Source organism: Mchenga conophoros, linkage group LG9 (assembly GCF_057382185.1).
Source record: "Mchenga conophoros isolate Kocher_MC1m ecotype Shallow Benthic linkage group LG9, M_conophoros_male_GT1.1, whole genome shotgun sequence".
Classification (NCBI taxonomy): domain Eukaryota; kingdom Metazoa; phylum Chordata; class Actinopteri; order Cichliformes; family Cichlidae; genus Mchenga; species Mchenga conophoros.
Window position 1 is genome coordinate 22,201,944 of NC_140534.1, and position 17,792 is coordinate 22,219,735.

General features: G+C 42.1%; 1 protein-coding gene across 1 annotated transcript in view; it reads left to right on the top strand.

Annotated features, from left to right (window-relative positions):
* Positions 1–17,792, top strand: part of LOC146567248 (collectin-12-like) — a 43,013-nt gene that overhangs the window by 23,361 nt on the left and 1,860 nt on the right. Inside the window, exons 3-6 of the mRNA XM_085286956.1 lie at positions 7,296–7,418; positions 15,654–15,740; positions 15,850–16,893; positions 17,017–17,514. Of these exons, the coding sequence (XP_085143082.1) occupies positions 7,296–7,418; positions 15,654–15,740; positions 15,850–16,893; positions 17,017–17,514 (1,752 nt within the window). The remainder of the gene's footprint in view (positions 1–7,295; positions 7,419–15,653; positions 15,741–15,849; positions 16,894–17,016; positions 17,515–17,792) is intronic.

The following is a 17,792-nucleotide window of genomic DNA, read 5'->3' on the forward strand; positions in this document are numbered from 1 at the left end:
TACAAAAGCTGAAAGTCATGCACCAGTGCACTTGTTAGCGCGTGCACACACACACACACACACACAAACACACATTACACACATGATTCAGTCCAGGCCCCCTCACTTTGCCACTGAGAAATCTGAGCAGTGCATGACTCATTCATTGGGCCATCATCTCCCTCCTGACTGTAAAACAACTTGGCTTAGATTACAGTGTATCAGAGATCTTGTAAAACATCTTATTTCTGTTTGAGTAATGAAGGGCAGATTAGAAGAAACAAAAAAACCAGGAAACACACGTATTGGCACGCAGTGAAAAATATTTTACAGTTTTTCATGGCTCATCAGTAAATTGAAATCATGTGTGTGTGTGTGTGCGTGCGTGCTTGTGTGTGTGTGTGTGTGTGTGTGTGTGTGTGTGTGTGTGTGTGTGTGTGTGTGTGTGTGTGTGTGTGGAAAAGGAGTGAATTGTCTTAGTTAGCGGTGTGTTTAAAATATAACGACCATGGAGCTTGAACAAGCATCTGTATATAAAAAGTTGGTAGTGAAAACACTCTTGAGAAGTGGCTTTGTCATTTAAGTTTGAATTTATCCAACATCCACTGGTGTCCATGCAAACTTTTAACTAGCAGAAGCAATATTGTACTCATAGATATACATTGGTTAGTGTGTATTTATGTCCTCTAACAAACTGATGCATTGTCCTAAACTAAGAGTTAATCCATTAAATCCGTTGTTTTAGAGGTCTTGTGGTGTGTACAGATGCAGCTTTGCAAAACTAACCTGTGATGCCATATTCTCCTGGCACCCCTTCCAAATAAACTGCCCTTGCTTTGTCTTTTCTAGTTGTATCTTTATGAACTTTAACATTTAACATGCTAACTGAGGCCTGTAGAATATGAAGCTTCTGCGTAAGCTGCTTTTCTGTTCTTTACACGTCTACTGCTTTCCCATGCTGTCAATCTCAGTACTGACATCATTGCTCTAGTCTAATCATCTTCTTGCCTGCCTTCTTTGAGCCAATCAGCCTATGCTTTACATGGTTTAAAATCTGTGCTCTCCATCATTCTCCCTTTCAGAGCTCCATTTGAGGCTCAGTCTTTATCTTCACCACAATTTCCAGCAAACTGCCAAAACCTCTGCTTTTATTGAGGTGGTCACACTTACAGATGATATGTTAATCAAGTGTATTTGACTGTCCTCTTAATTCCTTTGGAAGAAGTAAGGATGCACTTAGTTTTTCACAGGACTCTATGCAGTCTTTGAAGGCTTCTTCCACTGAAGCTGAAGTTTTTCTTGAACTCCTTTCTTTGTCTTTGGTGCCAGGTATAATTCACTGATTACCCTTTTGGAGTAGATCTGCACTCTGGTTCCTGGAAAGGGCTTGAGAGCATGTTAAGCAAGGCAGGGATCCAAATCACAGTTTGTGTGACCTCAGCTCACAGCTTTGTGTTCTCAGCCGTTACTATAGCGTCCCTGCTGCTATTTACAGTAAATAAACATGGTGTTTTAATGAACAAGGCACATGCATCAGCTGTGGCCTCCTGGACATTATTTTGTCATTTCAGAGCCCATGTTGAGATGAAAAAGACGATGTTTGTGTAATCCTTTGTTTCAGGAAATGAGGCTGATGAAAGATGCAGGCTTGGATACATTTTTTATCACCAAGGTGGACACTGTCTGGACATTGTTCCAATTCAGAGGTTTTACAGAAACAATGGATGACTTTGTTGGAAACATACAGGATGACAAAGGGAATCCTTTCTCATTGAAAACCCACTAGTGTATTTTTCCTGTTTTGGTAAGGCCCTTTGTGTTTGGAGCATCATTCTTTATATTTTGCTATGAGCAGTAAAAGTGTTGGTGTCAGCCTGTGGTCTGAGCATCCTGGCCGATGGTTGTTTTTGTGGTTGTGGTCAGTATGATCCGACTGCGTCTAACTGTGTAGGCGAGTGGGAAAGATGACGAACTGGTGTCCGCTTTAATGATGAGGAACCAAACTAAAGGAGTCTCTGATGGTAAACTGTGGTCAAGGAGCCTGACGCTCGTGGTGTTTTTCCACTGTCTCGTGAAAGTTCATCTTCCTCTCATACTGAGAAATTTGTCACTCCAGAAACTTTTCTATTTATCAGGTCTGATCCGACTATATGCACAGACAAGCTTGCTGAGCTGCAAACCTCTCCATATTTTATTTATTTGTTAGGTTTCGTGCATCTGGGCTGTGTTAGTGTGTCAGACATTTGAGAATGTGTGAAAGCTTGTTTGTAGTGACTGACTCATTTCCCTGTGTCTGCTTGTCACACAAACAGACAGTTGTTATACTTTAGACTTTATTCATTTGGGTAAAGTGTGGATATGACTCTTTGTCTTTAGGAAACCTTTTACGCTAAATTGCAAGATCTTTCAATATTGTGGAGCAAAAATCAACAATTCCGTTTTGTTTTTTTTAAAATCAGGAATAAGACCCCAAAAGAACCCATGGAGGGTGGCTTTTTGCCTTGATGGTTGGGCTATGTACAGACTATATACACAGCTTCTATCGCGCTATATTAGGTCTGTTACTGGCTGTCGCTGTCCCATGATTAATTAAACACAAAACCATCAAACTGAACTGAATAGACTAGCAATATCTGATCGATACCTGGATCAGATATCATCACCGATATCAGTCAGAAATATCGATATGTAATCGTTATCTGATCCAGCCTTTAGATCAGTATCGGTATCAGTATTTTTGTTTTGTCACTTGTGACCATTGCAAAAATGCCTCCAGGCAGTTATTTGTAGTTAACAAAACAATGCCTTTTCTAAAGGAAACCGAGTTTTCTTGTCCTTGATTTGACTATTGTAAAAACCCTAACATCTACCTCGATTCAAGGAGCGGTATGCCTCAGAAAACTTCACAAAGAGCTGCTGTGAGGTGAACAGCTGGTTTTATTTGCTTGCAACAGTAAGACAACACACGCATTATCTTCAGAGAAAATAAATGAAAGAAAGCGGAGCTCTTTAATTAATAAGAAACTTGTCCTTGCATTTATTTGGAATTATCCAATTAAATGCTTCTTCAAATTGTCCTGATCTCATAAAGTGTGCAAAGTGGCCATGACCTCTGAGGACACAGAGCTGGCGTGCAATGTGACCAATTTATGTGCAGGCCCAATGGAAACTGTGACAATAGAAACTAGATATGTTATGGTGGACACACCTTGGTGGTGATGTTGCAGCTGGCCAATGTAGTCATAGCCTTTGGAGGGAAAGTGGATACTGATGGTAGGATTTGTGTTTCATATTAAACATAGCCTGTCACAAGGTAAACTTGTAATTTTTTCTCAGTTGCACGTTGGCCATTTGGTTGGGTTGAACTAAAAAAATGTGAAATCTCTGAGTTCTTAGGAAAGTGAAAGATTTTACTTCTAGCCCCGAGGGTAATGTAGCTTCTGCTACTGAGTCAACACAAGCCAGTTAGAAGTGTATCTGCTTTAGTTTGTCCTGTGCTGATGATTCACGTTTATGGAATCCAGCTGTAAAAAAAGATGGACAGTTGACACACAAATACAAAAGAAAAAAACAAGCCGATTATCCAGGAAGTGACCCACTGGAAAATAATCAGCAGGCACGCTATGACCTCTGAACTGGACAGTTCACTCATGTGTGGACACTCAGGTTTAAGCTTTTCCATCTGATGTCTTTTCTCTTTGTTCTTGTAAATTAGCTGTGAAACCGAAGTCTCTCCTTTCCTATTGTGATGTTTGCCACGTGTTTTGTGTCACGGCAGCTGTCAAATTTGAAATTCTCCACTTAATCCACGGAGCATCTGAAGCTCATCAATCAGGGGTGCACTGAGATGGAAAAGAGTTTAGCCTGTGCAATAGTTCATACACTTACAAAGTGTTTTGGTATCATTTCAGCGCAGCAGATTTGTAAACACTGTCAGCTTGTTTGGATTGGAACAGCAGCACTTTGATTACTGTGAGCTGATGAACTGATGTGCTCACTTCATTGGGGAAGTTTGCACGAGCTGACACTTCAAACATGCCAGCAGTTATGAATGATTCAGAAAAGGCAATCATTTATCATGGCCATATTCCCAGAGTGCACTTCTCTGCTTACAGTTAAACCAAGCCGAGGAAAGACTTTGGTAACTCCTGATGCGGTAATCACTTTCGCTCCGTGCCCTGAACCGGACCTGTGTTTTTGAAAAGATTAACATGTTCCAGGCATGAAAACCTGCTAATACACATAAGAAGGCAAACAAGGCTCTTAACCTGCCTGAGTACTGCAGTTTCCACAGTTTTCTCTCATTTCTTTGACTCATGTCACACTTTCCTAATCTTTCTGTGGCCACAGAATGAAAAGAAGTGAATATTTTGGCAAGACGAGAGTCACAAGTTACTGATTTTTCTTAAAAACGTCTTGCTTTGAAACACTTCGACAAGATTTATGGGCTTCTGTGTTGTCATCGTTGGAAACAAATGCTCAAGGCCATTTTTTTATGGTACAGTTTTGAGTTGAAAACATAAATCTTCTCTGTTTAAGTTGAGAGAGTAAAGTTTGGATCAGGAACAAAAGCATTTTAAAAACTGCCAAATCTCTATAGTTTGCTTCACATTTACAGACTCTTCTGTGTTAGCAGTTTTACTATGATGCAACTTAACTGATTTTATTCAGACTAATTGTTCTCACCTGTATCGTTTCCTGCAAAAAAAAAAAAATCCAAAAGCTACCGCATGAAATCAGACAGATGCTTTCTTAGAAGTTGGTGGTGAGCAAAGAATGTTTTTAGGTGTGAAGTTAATTGGAAGAAATTGGAAGAAGTCAATTAACTGCTTCAGGATCCTGCAAATAAATAAATAAATACTCATAAACAGTTCTTAAAATTGAGTGTTTTTTAATCTCTTCACATTTAGTAAAGACAAAGTGCAATTCAAATAAAAACCTTTTTGTTTAAATTATAATTTCCTCAGAAAGAAGATCACCACAGGTATGGCCATAAACTTTAAAATTTGAACACTAATATCTGTGCAACAAAAGAAAAAATCCCAGTGGTAAAATTATATATCTATAGCTCAGGGATTGTCTTTCCCTTAAGGAAAAAGTAAATGAAAAAAGGATATTGGTAATGTTGATGCTTATTACTTATAATCGTCGTCAAGAGCACCAAATTCCTTGGTGTCCACCTGGCGGAGAACCTCTCCTGGTCTCTCAACACCAGCTCCATAACTAAGAAGGCCCAACTGCGCCTCTACTTCCTGCTGAAGCTGAGATAAGCCCATCTCCCTCCATCCATTCTCACCACGTTCAACAGAGAGACTATCGAGAGCGTCCTGAGCAGCTGCATCACTCTCTGATATGGTAAAGGTGGATTGCAGTACCCTCTCTTCCCTCCATCACGGACACTTACAGCATTCACGCCATCATCCTGTTCGGTCTAGTGTTGCACTGTCTTGTCTTTTTTTTTTTTGCAATTTTTGCACATTGCACTTTTACGTAGTCCCGTGTTGATTGTCTGTTATATGTCATGTGTAACACCAGGCTCTCAGAGGAATGCTGTCTCGTTTCACTCTGTACTGTACCACTGTACATGGTTGAAATGACAATGTATGATAAGTCATACACCAGTCAGCCTCTTACTTTTTAATGTATAAGTCACCTTGTACTGCCTAAACAGCCCTGACTCAGAAAGGAGATCTCTGTGGGTGTTCTCTGGTATTAGGTACCAGGATGTTGGCAGTGGATCCTGGTTGCTGTAGGTTGCTACGTGAGGCCTCAGTGCTATGTGAGTACATTGTGATGTGGGAAATGTGGAGGCTGTATGAATACTTGGCTTCTTTGATCCGTCCCTCAAACCTTTCCTGAGCAGATTTTACAGTGGGAAGGGGTCCTGCTAGGGGAGGCCTTCATTAAGGGCCACTGGGGGTGGCAATTTTTTGGTAGGTGGCATGTGTCATTGTATCATTACATCATCATAAATGCCAGAACCCAAAGGTTTGTAATAGTTGACAAATTCCAGTCAAGTCCAATTCATGGACCTCCCAATTTGCAACCACCGGGATCCAAAAGATCTACCGCGAACATCCCAAACTCTACAACAGGTTAAAACAGCTTGGCTGATTTGTTGGTTTACCTCCACTGAAGATATGCTTTTAACAGTGTGGGTACTGGCCCGATACACTGAGTGCACCTTAAGGCATATGAAGTAAAGTAGGTCTTCTTGCTGGTCAGTGAGGTAATGGAGGTGTCATTTGAGTTTGCACAGAATCAATCGCATGGAACGATTACATCTAGAACCCCCTTTTTCAGTTTCATCCATCACTTGCTTGTACTCTTTACAGTAAATCTCCTGTTGAGGTTGACCAGGTGTTCCACCTCCTCTCCAACTTGACACGGTCTTTGACTGAGGTCTAACAATCAGTGATCTTACAAAAAAATCCCTTCACACCAATAAGAATAAATGATGTTGTTAACTTTGGCATCGAAACTCCCAGTGGGACACTGAGGATCCAATCGGAGCTGGATTTTTAGTTTATTTAAGAATTACCTCACCATATAAAACACACTCGAGCGCAATGTGTGGTTAAACCTTTGGCACTAAGTGATTCTTGCACTTTACAGATCCACGTATGATGGGAACTGACTGGCTCCTGTTAATCTGAATATATCTTGTATTCCTTTATAAAAAATTTTATTCCAGGTACATGAAAAGCAAATACACCCCCCCCCCCCCACCCCCCAAAACACAAAATTCACACACACTCACACGCTACATTCCCAACCTTTACACACACACACACTCCCTGAACTGAAAATGAAAACAGCTGTGTTCCCGTCAGCACTGTAGAGCTCACCACTCATCTGTCATGAAAAATATCCTTGAAAAGGAATATTCCAAAAGTGTCCCCACACGCTAAGGGCCCCTAATTTCATTCCACAGTCCTGACACTGCATTAAAAAAAAAAAAACCTACACACCGTTTGCCTCCGTTTCTCTGGGAAGAAATCTTTTCACACAAGGCGACTGAAAGAGAGGCAGTTTGCTGAGAGAAGACTAAGTTCAGGAAAATAAGCATGTCGCTGAGTCTAAACAAGTCAGTGGGGGGGATTGTTTTTGTGTCGCTTCTCCACCAGGACCCCCGAGGGAAGAGCTGGCCTCTTTAATGTAGTCTCCAGTGCTGTTTATCCAGATGTGGGCCTCCTGGAGTCCTTAGCGAACACCAAACTCCACCTACACACTTTAGGCATTTCTGATTCAGAAAAATGCTCCATAGGAAGCAAAGTGTATTGACTCATTTGGTATTCTTTCATGTTTTTACGCAGGAATCCAGGAGGGCACCCAGTGCACGAAGTGTAAGAATGAATGGGCACTGAAGACCTCCATAGCTCTGCTCTATGTGCTGTGTACACTCCTCACCATCGCTGTTGCTATACTTGGATATAAAGGTAAAACAAGCTGCCCGCCACGCTCCTTTCCACTATCACTGTAATCTAACAGAATAAATTAGAGGATGGCAAACACTTCTACAATGACGCCCTTTGTTTTCTGAAATGTTGAAATGATTCACTTACATTATGTTGATGGAGTAACCATCCAAACATATCATTAGTTTTCTCTTTGTGCTGCCAAGAGCTTCACTGTTTCATGACCGTATGAGACCTCCTGTGTGTGAGGCAAGCAGCTCTCTGTCCCTTGAGTGGACTTCAGCATGCTCAAGTATGACATGAATGTTCTTTTGCAATGCTTCATTGTCATTATTCAATGTTTCAGTAATGGAAAGTATGACAACACTTCTGCCACATCCACGAGGAAAACTTAGCAGTTTTACCCTCAATTTACTCTCTCTACATTTCCTGTTACAGATAAACACCCTGTTAAACCAAATCCCCCCCCCCCCACCCCCGCCAAAAAAACCCAAAAACATTACTCAAGGAGTTTTAGATTTTAAAAAAATGCGTGTTTACTTTCTTGCAGAGTCATGTGAGAGATTTCACCTTCATGTGTAAATATGAAGTCACCAAAAACAAACAGTGATTGAACTCAAGAGAAACAGCTAACAAAACAAATATGCCTGGCAGTGCATTTCACATGCGGGGTTGACTCCAAATACTCTATATATTGTGAATGGAAACGGGAAATAGCCAGAGAAGATGATACAGTACTGTGAAAGGCTTTAGCCAATCCCCATTCCTTTATATTTTGATAGGAAAACAGGAAATAGGTGCATATAGAAATCAAAACATATATAAATGTACAAACATACACAGTATATAAAACAAAAATGAGCTTGAAAGTCAATATTTAGTGTGACCATCTTTATTCTTCAACATAGCCTGAACTCTCTTAATCAGCTTTCTTGTCATTTCTTTAAGTTGTCTTCAGGAATAGTTTTGCAGACTTCTTGAAGGACATCCAAAGCTTTCAATGTTTCTGCCTTTTGTATTGTTTGTTGTCAAGACGATCCCACCTGCTTTAATAATGTTGAGATCTAGGTTATGGGGAGGCTAATCCATGACTAGGGATGGGTATCGTTTAGGTTTTATCCGATACCGGTGCCAAACCGGTACTTTTGAAACGGTGCTGGTGCTTAAACGGTGCTTAAACCGGTGCTTAAAGAATGGAGAACGCAAAAATTGGTCCAAAAACCTCTTGTGTTCAGCTGTTTTTTTGTAAAAAGATAACAATGCTAGCCTTTTCTGCCACTATGGGGCATATATGGTATCACTCTTGGCTGGAAGCAGTGCTTAAACAATGGAAAAAAACACAAACTTTGTCCAAAAACCTCTCATGTTTAACTGTTTTCCACTTTTTCTTTGGTCATTTTAGCCTTTTTGGCCAGGGTGAAGGGACTATCTGCCATTAAACAAGAAGACAGCCGCATGTAGCTATGATGATGTTTGCTAGTTCACCTTACATGCATTAATGTAATAACGTGGTTAGCCTACTCAACGTAAATTACACACGAACAACATTAAGCTACTCACGCAGAGAAGAACTGCTGCTGCTGCCATCATCATCCGTCATCATTTCTGCTACACTGGCAGGGCTAGGGGCCAGGACTCTCCTCTTCGGGTTTTTGGGGGATGTTGCTAACTCCGCGTCCGATAACAGGCACCACACCCGCAGTAGATGTGCACGTTGTGAGGTCTCGCAGCAAGCTATCAAAATACAGCGCATTTTGCGGCTTTTAAAAAAAACCTATGCGTCGCCAGGTGTTTCATCGGATTTGAGGTGTTACCTCCTTTGACAGTATCACAGTATCAGCTTAAAGCACTTGTTGCTGCTGAGTTTGCATATTTTGCTGTGAAGTACAGCCAGACTTTGACCGCTTCGCATTTTTAATCTGTAGCTCTGCGCTAAAAGAACGTACGAACCTGGACCCGCCTACTATCCTCGGAAACGTAAAATGATTGGCTAGAATCTAAAGTGTATCACAGCTCACAAAAAAAAGCACCAAAATAAAGCACCGAAATGTGCGCTACTTTTCGGTCTGGTTACTACCGTTTATGTCAGAACCGGTGCCATGATGGCACCGGATACCGGTACCCATCCCTATCCATGACTGATAGTATATGACTGTAACAGTAACACACTCTCTCCTGATCTCCTCTGTATATACTGATGATTTAAACCAAAAAATTTACATTTGGATTCATCATTCCATAAGACCTGTTGCCACTGATTTTCAATCCAGTTCTTGTGTAATTTGGCAGACCTTAGTCTTTTCTCTCTGTTTCCCTTCCTTACCAATGGCTGTTTGACAGCCACCCTTCCACTGAGACCATTTCTGATGAGGCTTCAGCAAACCGTTGATGGATCAACTGAAGGGCCAGATGTAACTGATGTAACTTTTGCAAACTGTTCATGTAGATACTGTGGGGTTTTTTTTTTTAGGTTTTTCGTCCTCCAGTAGTCCTAAAATTCCTCTGAAAAATATTGCTCAAGATCCTGTTAAAGAAATATCTAAAGAAATAATGGGTAGCTGAAGACTTTTCAACAGTACTATACTGTACTAATATCCATTGGTTTCTTCAACAAGCAATTCGAAACATTGTCATTGTCATAATATGTGTTTTTTTTCCTAAATTGGATTTTCTTTCTTTACCTTTCGGCAAACACTGTCTTTGTTTCAATTTCCTTGTGCTGACAGATCTCTGTTCGTGAGATTCTGGTTGTTGGTTCAATGAAGTTGGAGATTGGCCTATAATTAGCTAAGACTGCTGGGTCTAGAGATGGCTTTTTAAGTAAAGGTTTAACTACAGCTAGCTTGAAGGCCTGTGGTACATAGCCGATTATTAGAGATAGGTTGATCATATTTAAGATCGAAGAATTAATTAATGGCAGGACTTCTTTGATCAGTTTTGTAGGAATGGGGTCAAAAAGACACGTTGATGGTTTGGAGAAAGTAATTATTGAAGTTAACTCAGAAAGATCAATTGGAGAAAAAGAGTCGAACTTAACATCAATGGTACTAAGAGTAACTGTAGATAATATTACATCTGTGGGATGATTATTGGTAATTTTTTCTCTAATGATAAAAATTTTATTTGTGAAGAAGTTCATGAAGTCATTAGTTAACGATGGTTGGCTCAATAGAGCTCTGACTGTTTGTCAGCCTGGCTACAGTGCTGAAGAGAAACCTGGGGTTGTTCTTATTTTCTTCAATCAGTGACGAATAGTAAGGTGTTCTGGCTTTGCAGAGGACTTTCTTATAAAGCAACAAACTATTTCTCCAGGTTAAATGATGATCCTCTAAATGTGTGACACGCCATTTCCTCTCCAGATTGCGAGTCATCTGCTTTAGGGTACTTGTTTGAGAATTATACCACGGAGTCAGGAACTTCTGATTAGAAACCTTAGTTTTCACAGGAGCTACAGTATCCAGAGTCGTACGTAGTGAGGAGGTAAAATTATTAACAAGATAATCGACCTCTGTTGGGGTAGCGTTCAGATAGCTGCTCTGCTCTATGTTGGTACAGGGCATTGAAGATGATAACAGTGGTTGGATTATATTCTTGAACTTAGTTACAGCGCTTTCTGAAAGACATCTACTTTGATAAAGTCTACTCTCCACTGCTGTGTAATCAATTATTGTAAATGTAAATGTTATCAGGAAATGATCAGACAGGAGAGGGTTTTCAGGAAACACTGTTAAATGTTCAGTTTCTATGCCATATGTTAAAACAAGATCTAGAGTGTGATTAAAGTGGTGGGTGGGTTCTTTTACATTTTGAGAGAAGCCAATTGAGTCTAATAACAGATTAAATGCCATGTTGAGGCTGTCATTTTTAGCATCTACATGGATGTTAAAATCACCCACAATAATTATTTTATCTGAGCTCAGAACTAAATCAGATAAAAAGTCTGAGAAATCAGAGAGAAACTCTGTGTAAGGCCCAGGTGGACGATAGATGATAACAAGTAAGACTGGTTTCTGAGTTTCACAGCTGGGGTGGACAATGTTAAGCATCAGGCTTTCAAATGAATTAAAAGTCTGTCTTGGTCTTTCGTTAATTAATAGGCCAGAAGGTTTGCCAATTATCTATGAAGCCCACATCGTTTCTGGGACACCACTCAGACAGCCACCAATTTAAGGAGAACATGCGGCTAAACATGTCACTCCTGGTCTGATTGGGGAGGGGACCAGAGAAAACTACAGAGTCCGACATTGTTTTGGCAAAGTTGCACACCAATTCAATATTGATTTTAGTGACCTCCGATTGGTGTATCCGGGTGTCATTACTGCCGACGTGAATTATGATTTTACTGAATTTACGTTTACCCTTAGCCAGCAGTTTTAAATTTCCTTCAATGTCGCCTGCTCTGGCCCCTGGAAGACAATTGACTATGGTTGCTGGTGTCTCTAGCTTCAAATGTCTGAGAACAGAATCACCAATTACCAGAGTTTGACCCCCGGCGGGTGTGTCGCCAAGTGGGGAAAAACGGGTGTCCCTGGGGCTTCTGTTTAGGACTATGCTTCCTCCTCACCGTCACCCAGCCGCCCTCTTTCCCCAGCTGCTTGGGGTCTGCCGGGGAAAGCCTAGCGGGGCCTACGCTATCTTCGGCTGCACCAGCTACAGGGGCCTGGCTAGCTACGCGTGAATGAAGGGTGCGAAGCCGAGTCCCCAATTCAGTAATCCTGGCCTCCAGAGCTGCAAATATGCTACATTTGTTACAAGTATCATTACTGCTAAAGGAGGCCGAGGAGTAACTAAACATCTGACACAATGAGCAAGAAAGTGCAGGAGGGACAGGTGAAGTAGCCATGGTATGCATGACTACAAACATCAGTCGTGAGCATGTACAGTATTTGTCTATGTAATTTGGGTGAAAATACCCTTTAAATTTCAACTTCATCTGACTGTCTGTCTGCCTTCTCTCTTTTCTCTCTCTTCTGCTTGCTTTCTTTTTTCTTTCTCAGCAGGTGATCCAGGTGATTGATATATGCATTTTTTTTTCTCTGCCCGTTCTGTTGGTTTTTGTCTTTTGCCCTTCTCCCCCGTCCCTCTTCTCAGCTGTTTCTCTTTCCCTCTTTCTTTCTCCCCTTCTTTCCCCCAGTCAAGTCTGTCCCGTATTCAGTAAGTGAAAATAAAATAAACAATAAAAGGTGAATCAAATGGACCATTACGGCAAGGCTGGGATGGTCAGTTTGGTAAAGTAAATCCGTTGGGCATCTTTCTTTGCCTTTAGACAACAATTCTGATGGCAAAAGAGCCAAACGGGACAGGCCCAAAAAAAACAAAAAAACCCCCAAAAAAACCCCCAAAAAAACAAGTATCATTACTGCTAAAGGAGGCCGAGGAGTAACTAAACATCTGACACAATGAACAAGAAAGTGCAGGAGGGACAGGTGAAGTAGCCATGGTATGCATGACTACAAACATCAGTCGTGAGCATGTACAGTATTTGTCTATGTAATTTGGGTGAAAATACCCTTTAAATTTCAACTTCATCTGACTGTCTGTCTGCCTTCTCTCTTTTCTCTCTCCACCCCGCAACCTTCTCTCAGTTTATTTTACCAACTCCCCCAAAGCTCACACCTCCGGAGAAGTTCTTCAGGCTTTGTGGAGCTGAACTTCCTGGTTGGCTTTTTTTTTCTAATTTTTTCCAGGTCGGGAAGCAGTCCCGCCGTCTTTTGGAGGATTGAACTCTGAATGTTCCTGCTATAATTGTCTTAAACATTCCCATATGTGACTGCTCTATGTCCCCGTCTTATTTTCAATTGGTGAAAATGGCGTGAAGTTAACATGTTCGGGGCTTATCTGTGTGCCTTGAGTACACGAACAATGATGTCCCCCTACGCTGTGAGCTCAGCCGGTCTTTCTTGTTCCTCGCTGCATGTTTTCAGGCAGGCCTAATTGATCCCAGATGAGAAGTGAGTGAACTCAGTGCAACTCCAGCAGAACCCACTGAAACTGGGTTTTTACTGGCACTGAAGCACTCCTCTGTCAAGGGAACCACAGCTCAGCCTAAACACACTCCCAGCTCCAGATGGTTATGTAGTGAGACCCAGAGTCTTCTACGCAATAAACTTGTGTGTCTCTCCATCACTGACCCACAGAAACGTCCTGTATGTGGCTCTTTTGTTCTGATGCAGTTTAATCACAGAAGTGTAATTGGGAGGGAGTGACCCCACTCTTTTCTCCTGCAGCTTGTTTTCTCAATTGACAGGACCAAAAGCAAAATGAGGTTATTCTCAGAGCTCATGGGTTCACGTCCCATTAATTTTCCTCAAAGAAAAAGGACCAGAAGCCTGCGACTCTCTTTCTAAATTCCAAGCATAAAACACCAAAGAGTGAAATACTGACATTTCTCTATAAATTAACTTTAAATAACTTTCGGTTCATGAGCAAAAAACATTTCAGTGATCAATTCATCATTTCTGCTGCAGACAGAGTCCCTATGCAGATGTGTTTTTTGTTTCCTGTTCTACCTGTTTTAACTAGTGAAATTTACTGCAGTTGACAGCTAATGCTAAACTGTCGCTGTCCTTTTAGCTAATGTGCTGGCCTTCTTAGATTCAGCGCAATCCCACACAGGAGTTTGAAGTTCACTCACTTCATTAAAAAGTTGCATAAGAGAGTTTGATTTTACAAGACAGCCCGGACAGAGCCGACACACAGTTTCAGAACCCGTCCACACAAAATCTTGGAAAGAGTTCAAACTGAGTACAAAACAGCTCATTTCTACAACATTTGGGCCTATGAGGCAAAATAATGCTTTACTCTGCAGCCCTGTTGTAATTTCAGCTTTTTGCATGTGTGTTTTATGGTTAATTTTACCACTGTGTGATGCAATGATCCTCTCCCGAGGCCAGCCCATGAACAGAACATGTGGAAAAGTTCCAGAAGCTTCTGCTCATGTTTAGCTTTAGTTTCGAGGTTAGTGTGTGTGTGTGTGTGTGTGTGTGTGTGTGTGTGTGTGTGTGTGTGTGTGTGTTTGCTAATGAAACAATGTGCCATAGGTGTAGATTATGATAGGTCTGCAGAGCTTAAAGTTTATATGCTTTTTTTAGGTGTTTGTGCTTCATTGTACATCTGGTTACTGGAAATGCGTTACATTTAATTTTCTGTGTGTGCAGTATTTCCTATCCAACTGACCTTTTAGAAAATTATGTGGTACAGTTGCATTGCAAGACAGTTTTACTGGTTTGCTTATTCCCAGAAACAAGTTTAGGTGGGTTTTGGAGAGGGTTAAAAAGCCAAAGACGGGAAACATTTTCAGAATTAAATTTCCAGACGTTTTTTTTTAGCATACAATCTGAAAACAGATGAAAACAGCTATTGTAACTCAGTTCAAACCACAAAATCAGCCTACCATGATTTCTAGAACTCACCAATTAAAAAAAGTTGTATGTCCTAGTTTAGTCTGTACATTTTTTTTTTAAAAATATTCAAAACTAAACAGAGACACACTTCATGCTAACATTAATCTAAAGCATTTTGATGCTTGCTCCCATTCAGGGGAAAATATATATTTAGTTTCTGGTCAATAATTAAACCCCTTGGATTCAGCCGTTATCCTGAAGTAAACAGTTCAGATGCAGCTTCACAGCAGAGGAGCCAATGCTGTTCCCACTTACAGGATGTGTCCCCCTGGTGAGACTGGAGGTAGAAGCGGGATGCATGGAATCCCAGACACATTCCAGAGGAAATGAATGCCTGTGTCGCCTGTGGGGGCGTGAAGAGCCTCCCTGCCACAGAGTCTGTCTCCACTGGTCATCTTTGATCCGCTTGTTTACTGAAGCCCCCCCCTTCAGGTCACTTCCTGTCCCCTAAGGTCCTCTGCAATGTCCTCCTATGCACCTAACATCTAAGCATTGGTCAGTGACCACCCACACCATCATTGCTGAATCAGTGTGTCTTCCTCCCTCTCTCTCGCTCTTTATTAATGCCTTTTTCCTTTTCAATGCACAGCAACTCCATATCACTTTACGTCTGAATCTGGTGTAACCCAAGGGATTACATTACTGAGGGTTTGTCATTATTACATGCCTCCAAGACATGTGGACACATCTCCCCTATAGTGTATGTCAGAGACTTTAATTGGTTTCCTCTCTGATCCCATTTATATACGGTGTCTGTGGTTGCAGGCAGTTCTGTCATACCTGTTTTGTCTGTTAATGAAAGACAGAGCCTGTGAAGCTAACCTTTGTCTTGCCTGCCCTGTTTTCTTTACAGTGGTGCAAAGAGTTGACAGTGTGTCTGAAGGTATTGCAAACTATGGAGGAAAGATCATTGCTGTTGAGACTGATTTGAAAAAGCTAGGTATGTATCTAGGCTCACACGTTGAAGTCAAAAGCTGTAACTAAAAGCTACAGTAAATCATCGACATATTTTTTTTTTTATCATTTACTGTACAAATCTTCATCTTCAGATGATCAGACCGGAGAGAAGTCGGAGAATACCACCACAGAGATCCAGGCTTTTAAGAACAACATCTGGACCCTCCAGAGGCAGCTGACTGCGGTGGAAGAGCGCATCCGCAGTGATCAAGTTAAGCTGAATCAGCTGCAGAACATTGGCTCAGACATCCAGAGCAGCCAGGGCTCCATTCAAGGACTGCTGAACATTAACACAGCCACCTTGCGCTCTGTAAATGGCAGTCTGCAGTCGTACGGCAGCATCATTGGGGGTCTACAGGAAGACACAGCTAGGTTGCAAAGAGAACTCCAACAGCAGGTAAAACTCCAAAATCAGGCGCTGCTCAGCATTAGCAGTCTCAACCTCACTCAGGACCAGCAGAGAGGTCTCATTGCTGCTCTGCAACGCTCAGTCGATGACACCAGCCAGGCTATTCATAAGATGCGCAATGACTTTCAGAGCCTTGAACAGAACACCCGACAGACCCGCTCTGATACAGAGTGGCTTCGTAGCAAAGTGGAAAACCTGCAGATCTTGGCCAGTAATACCTCAGCTCTAGCAAAGTCCAACAATGACAGCCTGGAGGATGTGGGGACACAGCTCACTTTTATTGCTAACCAGCTCCAGAACACCAGCAGCCTGGCAGAGGTTCATGACCAGACTCTGAGAGAGATCATGGATCAGCAGAGGGACTTCGGCAACCTCACATCTACAAAGTTTGACCGCCTAGAGGTGCGACTGGATGAGTCGGAGCAGAGTATTGATCGTGTGACTGGCAACATCAGCTTCACCACACAGCTTCTTGGTGCAATCAATCTAAACCTGAATGATTTACGCACTTGTTCAGAGACAGTTGGCCGTCATTCAGACTTCCTGCTACACCTCAACAACAGTATGGCTGACGTGAGGACAGACGCAACGAGTCTGAGGTCACAGCAGGAAGAGCTGGCAGCGCGTATGGACAAGGAGGTCACAAGCCTCTCTATTGTCATGGAGGAGATGAAGCTGGTGGACACCAAGCATTCACAACTAATAACCAACTTTACTATTTTAAAGGGTATGAGAAGTGTGCCTGCAAAATTTATTATATGAATCAATGCGTGTTATAAATGTTACATTTTATTTTAACTTTCTTGCTAAGATTAAATTGAGAAAGTTAGAGAATGTTCTTTTGTTTCAGGTCCCCCTGGTCCCAGAGGGCCAAGAGGGGACAAAGGACCTCAGGGACTACCTGGTCAGTCAGGCCAGAAGGGAGAGAAAGGAGACAAGGGAGCTCCTGGGATCCGAGGACCTAGAGGAGAGCAGGGTAGTCCAGGACCACCGGGCCTTCCAGGGTTAAAGGGTCTCCCAGGCATACCTGGCAGCCCCGGGTCAAAGGGCCCTAGAGGGTCAGGAGGCAGAGCTGGACCACCTGGTACTAAAGGAGAACCAGGTAGTGCTGGTTTGCCTGGAAGAGATGGACAACCTGGTCCTCAGGGTGTACAGGGCCCACCAGGTATCCGTGGCCCAATTGGACCACCTGGGGAGCAAGGACCAAGGGGACTGCCAGGACCAGTAGGGCCCTCAGGGCCAGTAGGACCACCCGGACAACCAGGACTACCAATCCGGGTCCCTGCAGTTCCTTTTGGACCTGTGTCTATGCAGGATGAGGCAGTGGGTCCTACCATATGGGCTCCAGGTATGACTTCATAATCAGTTTCAGAATGATTATTTTGACTTAGTCAGATAGCATATATTTACTTTGGTTGGTAACTAGAATATCACCATATTAGTATCATGTTTAGCTTGTTACCAATTTTCATGCCTCCATGCAAAATATAAAGCAACTGCTAGCAGCTGGTTAGTGTAGCTAACTAGGGTCTGCAAGGGGTGTCAAACTCCAGGCCTCGAGGGCAGGTGTCCTGCAGGTTTTAGATATAACCCTGTTTCAACACACCTGAATCAAATGATTAGTTC